Genomic DNA, 18,185 nt, shown 5'->3' with positions numbered 1-18,185 from the left:
TCAAACCTTACTAGTGATGTGTGTGTGTGTTTACAATTCATCTCCCACTGACCGGCAGTGCTTTTATGGAAAAAACCTATCTGCATCCATTTCTCTTTGAAGCTGATTTATATTTTGATTTTTAATGCATTACATAATATATAGGTGCAAATATTTTCAGCCCTGGAGATGAAAGGTGACAGCTCTAATGTTCATCCAACGACCCATTTCAAGAATGCCTGGTAATACACGTACATTCCGAGGTCGCCTTCATAAACACTAAGCCCCGCATAAATACGTTGTTATACCTATTGGATATAACATTGTATTCACACTTCCATACTAATTTGCATTAGTGGCGCGTATTTAATAAAACTTATCATATGAACTCCTCTAATATATTTTAGAACGATCTTACCAACTTCTTCTTCCTTCCTTCTGTTATGCATCTAAGCATCTCGTTGAGTATGAAATACAAATTTATTTCGTTATTAGTGCCCGAATCTGCCCAACTTTGCCATGGCAGTTAGTTCGTTTACCCGCCAGGGAACGGCGGTGGCGCTGCGAGCGTATCTAATTTCACTTCTTGGTCGATGAGTTTTGTGGCTAGTTTAAGTGATCGTAGAACAAACAAGAAACTTCGAAAATATAACGATACTTATCCTGCCTAGAGCGGACCGTTGATTCTTCTCTTCACTTTTCTAGATAAAAGGTGAACCCGAACTTTACAGTTTCACTAATTAGTCCATTATTACTCGGCGGAAAACACCCTTTATCACTACAATTTTACGTTGAGACAGAACGCGCACAACACTTAGTTGGCCTTGTTGCCAGTCCAGCTCAAACCTCACTAGTGATGGCTCCAAATTACCGAATGGCAATTCAGGAAATTCTAAAAACCCCTTCCAGAAACCACGAGCATCATGACGTAGCTGAATTATTTATTCATAGGTGGAAGGCTGTGAGGACACCAGCCTTCCTCGTTTTTCTTTTCCAACCAGTTTCCCTAAACCAGAACCATTCCGTCACGACCGTTCATCTCGATAACACGATTGTTAATTATACGACTAACTTTTGTGAGTCGATTTTTTGCCCACCCACCTCGCTTCGCCTACTGTGTCATATGGCATAAGATGGCCTAGGTGTTGCCTGTCTTTCCCGTCCCGGCCGCAACGCTCGTTAACCCTTTTATCAGACGTTTCGTTACGTATGGTCGCATGTATGCTATCTACATATTCTTTGTGATAAATTTTGTGCTCCTTTTCACGCCTCGAAGAACACCCGACGGTACGCGGTTTTTGGGACGGTTCAGTTCTTCTGGGGGTTGAAATTGCGGGAAAAAATGAATGATTTATCCTGGATCGGTACGAGAAGACACGCTGCAGGAAACGGTAACAAACTGGGAAGAGTTCATGGATTGCTGATAAGTCGTATGTTAGAAGGCGTTTGAGTACTTGTGACATTTCACGCCGTGGGCGTATGAAAAGGCAATTAATCGTGAATTTTTAATTTTTTGTTCCTAGCAATTGATAAGGGTTTTTAGATTGGGTTATGTTCTGATAAAAGTAGTAACACCTGCAATCGATGAGAATGAATTGTTGATACAATCTAGCATTGACTTTTATTAAGATTGAGCTATTTATTTGTTATCTGAGCAAAGTCAAGTTCATACTTCAAAGTACAATGCAGAGAACATATTTCACCATTGTAAGCGTGCCGAATTCTGATAGCAATCGTAATAATTAACACATTTTTAGGATTTTCGCCTAAATTATAGCGAAACTCTTCCCGGTTTCGCTCCCGAAGATCGCAAAGTTAATTAACGCAAATAAATAAAACAAACACGCTGACTTCGGTTCGGTTGACTGCCCGCGAGAACTTTCGTCGAATAAATTAAAAACCGCTCATTACAAAAGGAACTACCCCTGCCCGGGGGCGAAATCCTTTCGCCGAAAATCACATTAAATCCTTTTAATCAGACCGGCATTGCTGTTGCCGTATCCGAAACAAGCAGATAGCAGGGGATAATTTTTACGGCTAACAACAACCGATAATGGAGCTCGTAACTTTGGCGGCGTTATCAAGTTGCGTTCTATTCCGGACTTGGGATCAGTTGCGCGGTTTATGGAGCGATTAAATTGCATCCTTTCAATCGGACCGAGCTGGCTTGGGGGAGGTAAGGCAGAAAATTGGATCGGTTTTCTTGGAGCCGTTCGAGAAGTTGTCGACAGCCGTTTGAATTCCCGCGGTCAATGACGGCCGTTACAGATGTTGGCAGTCTCATCAAAATTATCACAGACTATCATTTCATTTTTTTTTTCAGGTATGACGTTTATGGCTCAAGAGTCAAGTCTTATATCCGCTATCTACTCAATTCAATTTTGTAGCTCGAGGTTATTCGAATACATACTTTGATAGTTGATAATTTAGTGTTGCCAACAAAACTGAAATTGGTTGTTTAAGAGAGTAAAAGTTGAAAAGCTATGACTAATGATCTGCGTATGAGAAAAAATTTCACAGTTACGCACTTGTAAAAAGGATAACAATTGCAGTGTGCCATTTTTTACGCTGGTGTAAGTCTGTCAGTAAGCCGCCTGCCCCAATTGAAATCGAAGCACAGTCAGATGATGGAAAAAATGAGTGATATGTGAAGCGTGACGATGGCATTCAGTAGGCTGTGTGTCACACACGCGTCACCCGGATCACTGCGCATACGAAGCGACAGGCAAGGCAACAAAGAAACTGCTTATGTTTACATGTTTTGACAGGTCGATTTCTTCAATTTTCACTCAAGCCGGACCGGCGATTGATGATGACCGACTGTCAAGATGTCCCTCGCTATTATATCTGTTCCGATGCGCTCCATTGGCAGTAAGAACGGTGAACGTGATGTGAATCGATTCCGGAACGAGGGCGGAAGTTAGAGACCGTTTTGGTGCGCTTCATTGAGCCGCTGATTGATTATTATCGGGTAATGAGCTGTATATTGCTGGTGGAACTGCGGCTGGATTCGTTTTAAACGAGAAGTTGCGAAGGATTCTAAAGGGGTTTATATATATTTTTGACATGATTCTTTTCAATACATTAGAAAAAACGATTTCTATCAAATAAATTGTTTTGAGCATCTTAGTTGAATGGAATTGAATATTGAGAATAGGTTATGTTTCCATTTAATTCTACTACCAAAAAAAAACAAATACTTTCTTCGATCGAATAAGATATTCGATTTCCATCAAATCATTTACTCAGCTTTGCATCATTATCCGCTTGATAATAATCATAAAACGTGCTTAACAATGAATTCCGGATATAGTTCCGAGTGTATCGGTTATCGTTAAGCCATATGGATTATCATCCGTTTATGGCTAAGTGAAAAATCTATTGTATTTGAAAATAATCTGAAATATTCATAAAAACCCTTATTTCTCTAAGAATTTTTTTGAGTGGAATATTTTATCAAGCAACGCGATGCTTTTTAGAGCAAGTGCACCGGTCGTTGCTGTTTACGTTCACAAAAAACGCAACAGTTTGACATTTGATCGGCTGCTATTGTGTTGCCAAATTTATGAACTCGGTGCCACCATGAGGTGAGGGTTGTAATTTCCCAAACCAAAATAGTAACACTCGGTGCGGTTGCCACGTTATGGTGTATGTTTCCATACTAGCTTTAGCAGTCCTAATTTAGCCACTGGTGCGCTTGCGAACATATTTCAACTTCTTTGAGGCTGATAACAACCGGCACCGAAGGGTTACTTCCGATCTGACATGGAAGAGTTACGAGCTGTGGCCGATTGCGAATAAAAATTGCCTTCCATCCAAGCATTCACCGTTCACACACATGTGAGCCGGCAAGCTGTAGAACCCACTAAGACGACATGAAACATTTCAACCCCTCCCGCTAACCACCTATTAAAGATTCGCCTAAGACGCACAACCAACCTGTATGGGGAAAAGTTTTCCAATTTATTTATTCATGCGCTTCGCACTACTCTTTCCTCTTCGTCATCTAATTTATTAATGCGGATTCGAAATCCGAACGACTATCTTCTTCTGTTACTGCTACTATCACCAGCAGCAGACACTTTAAACTATGGTCGAAATTGTCCCGCTAATGAGGGCTCGCATCTCTTTTCGCTGGTTTCAAAAGAATAAATAATAAGCGGCTTCCTGCATCAGCAATTCTTACCGGAAAGAAAATGCGACGATCATTGAAGACGCGATTCCCCCCCCCCCCTCCACGTGATTACGACGGAAAGGAATTCAATTTTGAATCCGGGACAGATCTATTAAATTTTACGATAATGTACGTATCCTTTTTCCGAACGGAGACTGTGAAAGGAGCGGACGATGATGACGAAAACAGCTCTGAATCGAAAAAAGTGCGTTCTCTATTGTTAAGAAGTCGGGTTCCCGAGATGGAGGGGATAATCTTTGATGGTTTCCTCCTGGTGTAGCATATTTTTATCTCCGTGAGGTAATATTTCATTTTAAATTTTTAAAATCACCGCAAATGTAAATATCCATTTTGCGAAGACGAAGAACGTGTGCTACGGGAAATTATTGCTTTCGCCTTCATCGATTGTGCTGCTGGGTAACAAGCAACCCCCACGACATAGACAACAACAATAAAGCGGATTTAGAGTTTTGTGAAAAGGCGCATTATTATTCTTCAATATGCGATTTGGAAAATTCTCGTTTAGCGTTTCGAAGGCTTATCGCTTTTCGCCTGGCCATATGGACCGGCCAAGAACCACCGTGGCAGACTTCAAAGGCTCTTCTTGCTTGCGAGCCAATTAAGTTATGCTAATCAGACTTCGCTAGGACCGAGGCATTCATAGTGTGATGAAACATTATCATTAATGACTTGAACTTTGAAACATTTTATTGATATGTTTCACATTCCCCCTCAATCCAGTTGATTGTGGAAAAGCAGTCATGCTACCCTCGGTTTTGCTTAATACTGTAACATTTAAACAACATACCATAAGATTATCACGTCATTTCGCCTTCCGACCGTGTGTCATGTCCCATCATTTGTCACGTCGTCGTTTGACTCCCCGCGGGCGTCGTCATGTCAAAACGGTGCGAAACTATTGTGTTTATTATAACGACAAACAGTTAATAAACGAGCGTTATTCGTTTAGTAAAATATCGCGAATGTGCAGCCGCTGCTTGATCTTCGCTAGAGTACAAATTAAAAGCAAATAAATAGCGTCGTAGCTCACTCTTACTTATGCTAATGCAGGTGTTATTTATTTTCAATTAGGCAATGATACACACCGAAACGCCGACCGAACGAATGACAAATCACGGTGGCGTCACATTGTTGTGACAACTTAGGCCCGTGTTTAACTTTTTTTTCTGCGTTGAATATTCCAGTAAAAAAAATCGGTCAGAAGAGCTGTGTCACTGGGACAATGCTCAAGCTTACACTACCGTTATGTCGAAACAAGAAAGGGTTGAATATGCAAATCAGTGTAAGAGATCAGATGTCACTCCCCTTAATTGTGCGTTGGTATTAGAAAAAAAACAAGCTGAAAATCCCGAAGCAGATGGTAATTATAAGATCAGTTTCCGAATAACTGAATGCGGAGAGAGTTTTAAAAAAGTAATACCAATAAATACCTAAATCTAATATGAAAACCTTCGTTTGATAAACGACGAAAAACGAGAAATATTTGAAACTGTCGTATTTTTTTGTCTAACTCTAGAATCATTGATTCATCCGCATTCACTCAATTATTACTTGACTAAAAACAAAGCTGGTAGAAATGTTTATTTTCTATTATGCAGGAAACAAAGGTTCATGTAAGCTCAAACCTAAAACCATTCCACCTTTTTATAGTGCCGCGGATTTTTTTCCGTGGACAAAAAAACACCCCGCTATCAATTTTTTTTGGGTTGTTTAGCTAAACACAAATTTCTGTTTTTATAATAGAGTAATTTTAATTGACCAAAACTTGATTTTCAAAAAAAAAAAAATAATATCGTTGTCGTTCAATTTTGAATGAAGAACAAAAGTCACGCTAGATCACTCGAATGACAGTTGGTACAAGGACGTATTGTCATTTAAGCGATTTGGAGCAGATTTCGAGCAGTTTTAATTCGTGAATTGGGTTGTTTAGCTATGTCACTTTTTATGGCATCTGAAAGAGTTCTATTTTCTAAGCAAAACGTGATTTTCAGAAATTTTCTCTCGTTGTCCTTCAATTTTTAAATCACGAATTGAACCTGCTGAAAATCTGCTCGAAATCGCTACAATAACAGTTCGTTTATATACCAACTGTCATTGTAGCGATTTAGAGCGATTTTTATTTTTCATTTAAAAATCGAAAGGCAATGATATAAAATGTAAAAAAAAATACGTTTTGCTCAAAAAATTACACTCTTCTACCTACTATATAAAAATCAGAAATCCGTGAGTAGCTAAACAACTCAATATATATATAAACTAGTACTCAATTTAAAAACATTTGTTTCATTTTCCAGCACTTAGTTGGTCTAATGGAGACTACTCGAATGCTCTTGCTTTGATTTTGACAGCTGAAGCACTTGAAAAGAAAAGAATAATGTTTTTTTATTTTATTGAAAGCGGAGCTTGGCATCGTCACTATCACCAGATGATAGTCAACTGAAAATAACAATGGGCACTGAAGGAGATCGGGAGTTTCCATACAGTACTTCACGCATATAAAGGGGAAAAAAATTGAGAAAATCGTAACGATATGAAACAGAGAAACCAGTTTCACAATCCGAGGTGGTTACGGGGCACCAGTGATCAATAACAACAGAATGTCCGAAATATTGATCGGAACTTGCGTGACGTTTTAATTGGATTCAATTGCCGTCCCAACTGCGTCTTGCGGTGTGAGAAAACTATCATCAAATGATATGATGCGGTGCTGATTGTTTAAGGATGAACCAACGCTAATGAACTGTTTATGTTTGAGGTTATGATGAAAATTGCAGAAAATAATTAACATAAGAAAAATTACCTTACGAAACATAAACTGTGCCCGCATAGACTAGATAACAATTCAGAACTAAAAATTCACTAATTGTTCATTCAAGATGGATTTTTATTTTTGCTGTTGCTCATTTTATACATGCTTACCCTATATTAACAGTCTAGCGGACTCCGGTGTCAGAGCCAATCGAACCGGAGCCAATCGAATGACAGTTTGTAAAACTTCAAATTTGAGGAAAGTATTGAGACCGCAGTGTGCTAAAAATTATCAAATAAATTTCAACCGGTTCAATATTGATGCAGAGACTATACAAGGCATAATAAATCACACATAAAAATTTCTATCATAATCTGATGTTCTGAATAAAAAAAATAAAAGACGGCAAACGAGTCTTCAAAACATAGTTCAAAATATATTTGAGGATTATTATTAGCTGTTGTGTGTTGTGTATAGATTGAATTAATTTATTTTTGATTTCAGGTTATATTAAAAAACAACAGTTTACATAAGACCAACAACTAAACGAACATTTATTATTCAACGTTTCAATAATTTGAACAAAAACTGCAACACTGTCTACTATTTTGATCAGAGCCATGACATAAACGTCAAATCCGATATAACAGGCGCGTTACAACATTTTATAGTGGTATCACTGACACTGCGGTACCACTGACATAGCAAGACACGATAAGATTTGCCAGTAATGACAATTATTATTGTAATAATTCTTGTAACACCATTTTCACGGTAATATGTCTTCATGTAAGTACTGCACCGTGGTCGAGAAAAATCATGGTTTTCAAATTGCTTACTGAACACATGACGCCATATTGCATTAAGATTTTGGATTAGAGATGCACCGAATAATGGGGCTGGGAAAAAGTTATTTTTGAAAATTACCGAATATTCGGATTATGGAATAATGATTTAAACTTGACCTTGTCTAGGGTTATCCATTTTAATTCATGAGTAATTTGGTTTTTTATTTTTCTCACTCAATCATCATGTTCTGTTGAATATTTGGCCGTCCGGTCGACCGAATATTCGGCTGGACAGACGGCCGAATATTCAACGAAACATGATGATAAGATGAGAAAAATCAAAATCAAATAATTCTTGATTTAATGTAACTTACCCTAGACAAGCTCAAGTTAAAACCACTATTCTGTAAACTGAAAATTCGATACTTTTCACAAAAAAACTATTCCCTGCCATATTATACGGTGCAACGCTATTTTGGATACGGGATATTGATTAAACGTCAACGATCAAATTATCCAGATCGCATGATTTTCTATCAGCCAGACTGTAAATATAGGGACTGCAGTGTTCTTTCGTCGTTTTATTGATGCAGATGAATTTGCAAGCTTGCGTTTTTTACTGCTGTACTTTTCCGTTTTTTTTAAAGAAGTTCCGTTAAGTGATACGAAATGGAAGAAAAAAAGCAGGAATCAAAAAATCTGAAAAAATAATAATTGAATGGAGGAAGAGCTAAGGATTCTACGCAAGAAGGAGGATGAGAAAAGGCGAACTGCGGATAGGTATGTTTCAAAAGTGTCGTTTAGAGAGCTTCGTAGCCGCTAGGTTACACTGATTTGATAAGCGATTGGTCGTGGGTTCGAATTTTAGTAGGATCAGGGCCATTTGATATCAACGAACCTTAAGCATGGCTTTATTCTCAGGCTCCCCATTAATCCTTTGTTCACGTTGAATTCTACAAAACCTCGACAAATACCTCCTGACAAAAATAAATCCCTCTCATAATAAAACTGTTCAGAGGGCCATTCAATTGAAACCTCTCCAGGAAATTGTAATTTGCGATAATATTGGCCGGAGGCAGTGCTCGGAATATTAAACGAGAAAAAAGGAAGGCATACCCACAACCACGAATTATAATAATCATGTCACTTACTCTCAATAGTGATATCGTTAATAATAGAAGTGCGGAATACAGCAAAAACCCGGGCGATATAACAAAAGATCAAAGTTTCTGGTCGGTCCATACAGGAAAAAAAATAGTAATAAGTTTTTGGAAGCTAACGCTCGTCCTCAAAAAGCTATTGAAAAAAATGACATGGCGGAGGTCGAGTTTGCTCAGTCGATGTTAGAAGGTGTGTTAATAGTGCCGAGAAAAAAATCCCGTCTAACCAATGGCTCTTTTTTAAAAAAAAACCTAACAACTAGCATTTTATGTTAACTGTTCGACGACTTTCTAGTCACTATTTAGTCACTTTTAAATTGATATGAAGTCACTATTTGGTCACTATTTTTGATATTTTGGTCACTAAAGTTACTACTATTGCATTGCCTAACCGCTTCGAGCCCTGTTTGCAATGTCTCGGTATGAAGTTATACATTTTTTAGTTGAATACGCAATTGCAATTGAATTGAAGTTTTCAATAAATGTCATCCAATTGTCAATTTCACATTAACGTAAAACGGGATGGAATCCGAGCATGGGAGGACCGACTTCTTCCTGCATACTACCGCATTTCGGGAATGCCTCGAAGAATATCATTTTTTCAACTAACCTGCAATTATTTTTCGTGAAACTGCTAAACCGGCATTAGAGCACCTAATTTAATCAGTTTGCACATTCGATTTCACCGTGAAACCTTTAGAACGTTTCTAGTGACTAGAACATTTTCTTCAAATACCAGCACATAAGAGTCGCGTAACCACTCAAACTAAGTATACCTTTCTCTTTACACTGATAAACTGCGCGATCGTGATTAATTTCCGCGAAAAAACGGCCGAAATGGGCTGACTTGTTTCTAAAGTGTACACGCAAAAGTTGAAGTCTTGTACAATCGTTGTGTCTTCCCGATTCGCACAAATGTTGCACAGAAGTCGCACAGAAAATGTGTGAAACGCATAACGCAACAGTTGTACTGCGAATACATTGACATAGAATGAAATCAGAATTTGTACCTATCATATACCGACACTTTATTTCTCAAGTAGAGTGTATTAGTGACTGCTACTCCTGGATTATTATTTGTCATTCTGTGCACGCGCTTTATTCTCAAGCGACGAGAGAAATTTCTCTCTCGCTCGTAGAATTTCCATGTATGTGCGACAAGACTGACACGTCACATACAATCAGGGCTGCCAATGTTCCAGTTTAAACTGGATTCCTCCAGTTTTTTTTAAGTGATCCAGTCAAACAGTTTATTCCCAAAATCGTCCAGTTTTTCCAGATATTTGCCAGTTTTATCCAGTTTTTCATTCACTCAAGCTCCGATTGGTTTTCGGAAATATTTATAAAACGTAAATTTTGTAGATTGATAAATTATTATGAAAATTCTTAACAGAATTTTCAATATACTATCTTCTCGCACGAAACACGGTCAATTAAAAGACTGCATGAAATGGTTGAGATAAAACCAAACAAATAGATTTTTATAGATCATATAAAAAAACCTATTTATTTTCTGTTGCGTAGCAGTTAAAAAAATGTTGGAGGAATTAGATACCAGAAGATAGCGAAGTTAGAAATAATTGAAATTTAAACTTCACTGATGTAACGGAAGGAAATGTTGAAATGTCAATACTTTTGTTAAAGATAAAAGTAAATGAAAAAGCTATATTTCCTTAATTTAGATAGATTGATTGCGTAATTTTAAATTTTGCCGCTGTTAGAGGAAATTTTTTAGTCCATAATTTTAACAAAATGTAAGCCCAAAACAAAACAGTTCTGATTAAAATGAGTATTTTTTTGCGAAGAGTTATCTCTTTAAATGCTGTACCCAAAACTGACACTGGATTCAATCCCCATAACAGAAAAGCTCCCTCACAATCATTTTTTTCCTTTTTTAAAATTTATTCGGGATCTAGTTTTCCCCAGTTTTTTCTTCAGCCTTTTTCCAGTTAACTCGAAAATTTTATTGGCAACTCTGCATACAATTTGCAGGTTGCTCTTTCGGTTCGGATTGCGACGCGCAAGGCGATATCTCGTTGCTTCACGAAATGAGCGAGACACCTGTGCTGTACATACTTGATACCAGTGTTGTTAGTAGTGATGGGAACTATCATTAAAAATTCATACTGATAACTATCAGTAATTTCTAACTCGTTACTGATTACTATCAGTAAATATCAGTAATTTGCATTTTAGTTTTAAAATAATTATCAACGCTACATTTGTTGTTAGCGTTGCTTTATTCAGCTGTACTTTTAGTTTAAGCAACCTTGGTTAGACATTGTTTTGCGTTGACGGTATTGCATATGTTTGGTTATTTAGGTTTACATAAGAGAAATCCAATCCAATCTGTATTGTTCATTTTGATAAAAATTAGTCAATCGCCAAAAATTGTATCATTTCGCTTTCGGACACAAGAGCATTCGAATGCCGCAAAGAGCGCCTCCAAATCACACAAGAAACTTTCTAGCCCTCACTCAGATTTTTTCACAGAAAGGTTGTATTCTACATAGGTCCATTTCATACTTCTTCTCAACCTGCGGAAAGAAGCTTTTCAGTAATACGGCGAATAAAAACGGGGCTTAGTAAGGTCAACACGCAGAATAGATTCTCATATCTAGCTCTACATACTCAATACTGAATCAGCTTTGCTGAAAGAGGTTGGCGTTGGCGCTTCAATCCATTAGTTCAATGCCGATGAAGTACCTACCTCTCCTATAAAAAAATTCAGACAATATCAGTAAGAGAAAAACTTTACTGATAGTTAATGATATTTTTTCTTACTGATAACTATCAGTAGTTACTGATAGTTTTCCCATCCCTAGTTGTTAGTCTCACTCATACTGTCGGTGCGTGCTTGCTGCTATTCAGAGGAATGCATGAAGAAGAAAAAGTATCTCGAAAGCGTGTGTGCAAAAGACTTAAAAAGCGTAGTATATGTCTCGTCCTCAAGCAGAAAGGAGGAGAATGGTTTTGCTTCTCGCTCGCTTTGCAATGCTGCTTGATACCAGTTAAAACTGTTTAGGTGTAGTAGTTTGGAGCTGCCAAATACATTGGAGAAACGCTAGAGCATTAATTGCGTTATGCCCGACACGCAATCATTGTACTGTTTCCGAATTACATCAACAATTGCGCTGAAAACGCACAACTTTGTACTGGTTTCGCTCCATCCAACTTTTGCGTGTAGCGCCTCGCAAAATCCTGGTTTTTGCTTTTTTTTTAGTTTCAAGTCAACTGCGCGCACCCCTTTGGCATCACGCCATGTTTCAAGGGCTAACATCTCAACATACCCGATCAAACGATTATAACAAACGGAAAAAAAAATATATCTAAACCTGATAGAAATAACAAAGCCTGTGATATTCTTGTTAAGCCGGAATGATGAAAAGTACACAATTATATCAAATTCAGTTCATCATGCACTTGAATGTTCAAAAGTGTGTGTTTTTGAAGCATATTTATAACAAAATTTGTTATTAATTTAACAAAATATTGTACATTCTAACTAATTCTGATCTTTTTATGCCAAAAACCTTACAAAACTTGCTATAATTTGTAATGATCAGTAAGTAATTTTGATAGGAATTTTGATATTTTAACTACTAACGAGACCAAGTTTTGAGCACAGGTTGATACAAAAAGTTCGTAACAAAATTTCAAGATTTGTTATAATCCTGGTATTTTCGGCTGATCGGGTATGTAAAAACGAGATAGCATATCACCGCTTCTTTTCATACATCTTTATCTTACTGCTGACAGTGGGCACAAATTCATTTGAGCCCAGGACATGAGTTCATTGTCATTCACTGTTACTCGGTATAGGGTTGCCAAAGGCTCGACTGCGCGTGTCAAATTTTGCGACCTGACTGCACGGCATTGCCAGAAGTATATAGAAATGTTTAAATTGTTATGGTTCTGTTGAATTTTATGGCATCACAAATTTTAAAAATTTGGTAATCTTGTACTGTTAATAATGATAAAATAACGCTTGGATTCCACCCCGTTTAATCTCACATCACCTTTTCACATCACCAGTTCACAATAGTTTTTACGCTAATAAACCTTGTAGTTTTTACACAAATAAACACTGCGATTGTGTGTGTTATCAACGGTGTCTCTCGATAAAGATTACAGATTTTTGTAGTTCCTAGTACAGTAGAGAATGTGCACCAGTGTTGTCAGCACTGTGAGTAGCAGCGTGCTACTGAATTCAAACTGCAGATCTCGACACAAAATGATCTTGGTATTGTATCGCCTGGAAATCCGAAGAAACTAATCCCTGGTGGATCATTCCTAGTCCGAGTGTTTGTTTTCGTTTCACAAAATACCAAGTGTCGACGAAACATCGTTCGACCCAGCGTTGCCAACCCTCCAGTTTTTCCTGGATATCTCCAGTTAAAGGTTGCATATCTCCAGTTTTTAAAAAATTGTTCCAGTTTTATCCAGCTTTCTATTCGGCACCTTATTTATTGAATTCATTTTCCTCAAATGTATGTTCTTTTCAATATTTTGTGCAGTCGCATCTTCGAAATTTCGAGTTCGCCAGACTTTATACCTAGTGACTATAATCCCCATCAGTAAATAGTCGAAATAGCAATGCATTGTCTCTTGTACCTTTGTTATTTACGCATCATTTTCGAACCGAAAATCAAACAAATTTCTGCAGTAGCTTCGAATTTGTATATCCAGTTTTCTCCAGTTTTTTTATTTTGAATTCTTCCAGTTTTTCTTGAAAAAAGGTTGGCATCGCTTTCGACCCTTGCGCAAGTGATGTCAGTTAGGGGGGAAAGGGTGTGGAGATTAGGAATGAGGTTACACACTAAAAAAAAATGACGAATTTACGCGTACTTGATTTATTTTTTTGTAAAATCCAAGTTTTCTTTTGAAGTTTGTGCAGAATCATTTTGGAAGTCAATAGGCATAGTAACAACTTTCGGGAAAGCTCAGTGAAATATCGTAAACCATTCGACTTACCTGCAATCTATCATTATTAAACTGCTACAACAGCACCAGAGAACCTTATATTATAAAATTGAACTTTTGGATTCACCGCAAAGCCTCTAAAACTCTACTAAGTTGATAATTTTCACACCGCTGAAGTTTTTTCATCTTTTTCTCCAAGTTCACGTCGGTTGTTTTTTTTTTTTTGGTTAACTTTTTTTTTACACCATCAAACTAGTGACTAGTTTCCGCGAAAAATCAGTCGAAACGGTCTGCAACGTGCCTCAGAAAGGCTCCGCGTCGAGAATTATTGTTATTTTTTTTCTAGTTTTAGCTCAGCTCTGTGTGGCAAGCTGTGTGCCAGTGTTGTCAGCATTGTTAGGTGAAGTAGATGTGTTTTAAGTTGTTAATTGATTAGCTTTGAGAGGAACATGTGAAAAAACCCAAAAAACCTAATTCATAAAAAATTATGTTGACAGAAAATGTAAAAAGTGACATAAGACAACACCTCTCTTCAGTTTGAGAACTCACCACAACAATATTGTACTTCAAATAAACGAAATTCCGGAACAGTCTCATTGAAATGTAAGCTTCCCATATACAAGTTTTATTAACTGGTTCTCAAATGGTAACCGAAAAGGAGTACCATCCTAAATCGTACACTCCTAAAGCCCGTTATTTATCATTTTCCGAAATGCGATGCATTATATTCGCCAGTGACGATAATACAAGCAACCAAAGCAGAACAGGGCGACGATGAAATTGAAAACAAATCCGGAATATTATTTATTCAGTAAAAATGCTAAATATCCTCCATTTGTTTGCATTCTTCGGCGAGTACGAGTCGATAGAGCTTATCGGATGGGCACCCGTACAGTTTATATGTGAACCGGTGGTCCCTGGAGAAATTTTCCACCAGCTCCGGCCTGCTGGTTCTGCTAGTCGGTTCATCTGACTGTCCAAAATTCGATACAGTGCCGTAAATATGCCTGATAGAGACTTAACCTCGGCAATAAATCAGCCAGCTTTCGAAGGAGCGACGTGATTGTAAAATTGAATATTTCGAGTGTGTCACGTACCAAATTTTGCGAAATGCCATTTTTCTCGTATCGGGCGAAACTTAATAGGTGGATGGTGTCTTGGGACAAAATAATCAACTCCCATCCCATTGACGACCGCTCAGTTGTCGGAAATTTCATGCTCATTTTCATCGCCATTGAATTTCCAGCGCAGGAAATGTCACGGCGTTAACTGAGTACCACAGATTCAGCTCTTTTAATTACAGTGATTTCAGTCGGCCGTAAAATGTTTCCGTGGTTGTCGCCACCAATCCATCCGATCCGATAAGCGTCGAATTTGACAGCTATGCTGAGCAGGGCCAAGCGTTGGACAACACAACGAGCAAGGAAGGTGGTTATCATTATTTTTATGCGCCGGAACAAGTTCCTAATTAAAAATCAGCATCAGAACCCTTGCCGGCCGAAAGCAGTTATGCGCCTTTGGTGGATGATGTCTCGTCAAATCAAAATCAAAAACATAAGCAGGCTAATATTTGGTTAACCAATTTGTGTCCACCCGTTTCTTGGCTCTTCCAAAATCAAAGTAAAGGGGTGCGAGTGAAAGTGCAAACACCGAATGGGCACATAGGGATTGCGCGGAAATATGAAGCCACTTTTTCTGTTTACCCAGATGCAGCGAAAAAGGGTTAAGGGCCCGTCAAAGGCAGAAGTATACTTTCCTTCCAGGGGGTGGGGAAAGGCTTTCTATCGGGTGTAGCATTCGGAGCAACAAATGACGATGACGACTTTTGTCGCCAAGCAGGCGTGATTGTTACACTTTTACAATCCCATCGCGAGCTGGGTTGTAATCCGTGCGGGAAGTTTATTGTGCGATCACGAAAATAGGAAAAACTAAGGGGGGAATAAAGAGCTACTTTTAGCTGGTTAAATTAAATTGTTTTTGAACAATTTAAACTTGTTTCAATTAGAAAAGGTTTCATCGATTGAGACTCGGAATTAGTAGGAGCCAATCGATATTTTTCTATGTGGTTTTTATAAAAATAAATATTAAGTTTTGGTTCAGACAACGTTTCGGCTTAGGGTTTGCAATATTCCCGAGAAGCGGGGATAAAAAGTCTCATTCTCCGGGAATTCCCAAGTTCAAGTCCAAGTCCAAGTCTAAGTCCAAGTTTTATTTTATGACGCATTATGAGAATTTTCCAATAAATCTATTATAAAAATAGTCATAATTTTACCTGATTGCAGTGTTATTACTGCGCCTGAAAAATTTAGCTAACTTCATAACAGACCTCTTACATAAAAACATCTGCCCAAGTTCCCAGCGCACCGGTTCTCAATTCACATGCTTACTGCCCTATCCAGATGGTGGAAATCCCACCTAGTTCAAGGTTAGCATTTTTTTTAATTTCTGAAAACCCTTCTTTCGCTATAAAACAGCTATACTGCTCTGGCAATTCATTCAGTTGACTTCTTAGTGTTACCAATGGATCCGAGATTTTTAGCCGCTACTAAAATAGGCCGTCACGCGTTGCGCGTATTGAAAAGCGACGTGTTCGACGATCAATGGGTCCCTAATTTGTGGGTAATTGTAGTTTTTATGGTGCTCTGCATTCAACTCTGTGAATGTGTTATATTTTTAAACGATTATTCCAATAAATCGACAATCTTGTTAACGGAGAACCTCGGAATCATGTTCGCAGCATTGCAAGCTATCTATTGCTTGTTGGTAATCATCATGAAGCGAGAGTCCTGGAGGAGCCTGTTGGAAAAGGTTGAAAAGCGTCGCTATCAATATAAGTCAACAAACATAGTTCCGATTTTCGATGAATTCTATCAACGTACTGTTCTGTTTAGTAAAATCATCTACGCTTTGTATATGGCTTGCTCTTCCTACTATCTACTACCGATCATTGCACCTGATCCCGATAAACTGAACCTTCCAATAGGTTTAACTCTACCCTATTTGGATGCTGAACAAACCATGGGCTATTGTTTTACCTACATCTATCAAGTATTGTTTGTAACTGCAGCGCAACTCGCTCTGATTGGCCATATTTGTATCGTGACCGTAACTGTTCTCTCCGCCTGCTGTCAGATACGTTGTATAAAAACTCTTCTTCGTGAGCTGAGCGATTTGTTGAACAATCCGAATAGTCGACCGGAAGCTGTTCGAAAACTACTGGGGGAAATTATCTCCCTTCATGTGTCGAGCCTCGCATTTATAGAACGACTGCAAAATTTACTGTACTTGGATTACTTGACGATCTTCATCAGCTGCGGCATAGTCATTTTTGGCACTTTGAATGTCATTGCCAATAATGTGTGGACATCGGCAACATTGTTTTTCTGCGGAGGCATCGGATCTATTTTGCTGCAATGCTTATACGGAAACATGCTGCTGGTGGAGAACGATACCCTGGCGGATGCCTTCTACGGCATCGATTGGTACCGGTTGGCGGTCCGCGAACGGAAAGCGTTCCAGTTAGCGTTGGCTAACGCACAGATCGATGTTCAACTGCATGGAGTTTTTGCGCCGGTCAATCTGGCAACCTCTGTATCGGTACGAAGCTGGTTATGTTTTTGTTTCTGCTGGGTATGGATGAGTTGTTTTTTTTTCAGATTATACGAGCGGCCTTTTCGTACTTCTCGATTCTGAAGAGTTATAGTTCGGATTAGGATATGGAAATTATGGAAGAGCGTATGTATTCATATTCTTAAGCCGTTTAAATAGAATTGTTGGAATTGCGTGTTTTGAGAGTAACTTTTACACAGAAAAAATCGGAAAAAGGAAGAATTATCACCGATAGCAGTAGCACACCAATAGTTTTGAATAATCGGAAAAGATATGCCTAGATTGAACAATTGGTATGCTCAATAAAGGTTTGTTTGTTCATAAGCAGGCTGCCGGACTATTCCGGCAGGCTTTCTATAGCAGTTTAATGCAAAACCTGTCCGAGTAGTTCGAAAAAGTAGTTGAATAAAACAAAATCACACCCCTCTATTACTCACTTTACTTCTATGACGACAGATCATAGAGATTGTAGGCTGAATCCAGAGAATCCTCTCCAGTCGCCTCTTACAACCGCTGCTCAGGCTTTCGCGTCAAACAGCGCACATCTAAGGCGGGGGGTCTACCTCGAAGTCGTCGGTTTTAATCCGGACTTGACAATATCAACGTGTCTGGCTCGTGATTCATACGCTTGCGCCACACCACATTTTTTAATTTACCGAGTATTTATCGCAGGTTTCTACGCTTAAACATCTCAAGCGCTTGCAGATCACCCTCTTTCCACTTCCACGGTCTATATCAGTAGAGCGCAGCCGGAAGGATATGCGTCCTGCAGAGCACAAATT

General features: G+C 38.4%; 1 protein-coding gene across 1 annotated transcript; it reads left to right on the top strand.

Moving 5' to 3' along the window:
* Positions 1 to 16,193: 16,193 nt before the first annotated feature.
* On the top strand, positions 16,194 to 17,507 carry LOC129717355 (uncharacterized). Its single transcript, XM_055667230.1, has 3 exons — positions 16,194 to 16,219; positions 16,269 to 17,391; positions 17,451 to 17,507. Exons 1-3 carry the CDS (start codon positions 16,194 to 16,196, stop codon positions 17,505 to 17,507), a joined length of 1,206 nt encoding a protein of 401 aa, XP_055523205.1.
* The last annotated feature ends 678 nt before the right edge of the window (positions 17,508 to 18,185 follow it).

This window comes from Wyeomyia smithii, chromosome 1, assembly GCF_029784165.1.
Source record: "Wyeomyia smithii strain HCP4-BCI-WySm-NY-G18 chromosome 1, ASM2978416v1, whole genome shotgun sequence".
NCBI classification, from domain to species: Eukaryota; Metazoa; Arthropoda; class Insecta; order Diptera; family Culicidae; genus Wyeomyia; species Wyeomyia smithii.
This window is presented reverse-complemented; position numbering and strand designations above follow the sequence as displayed.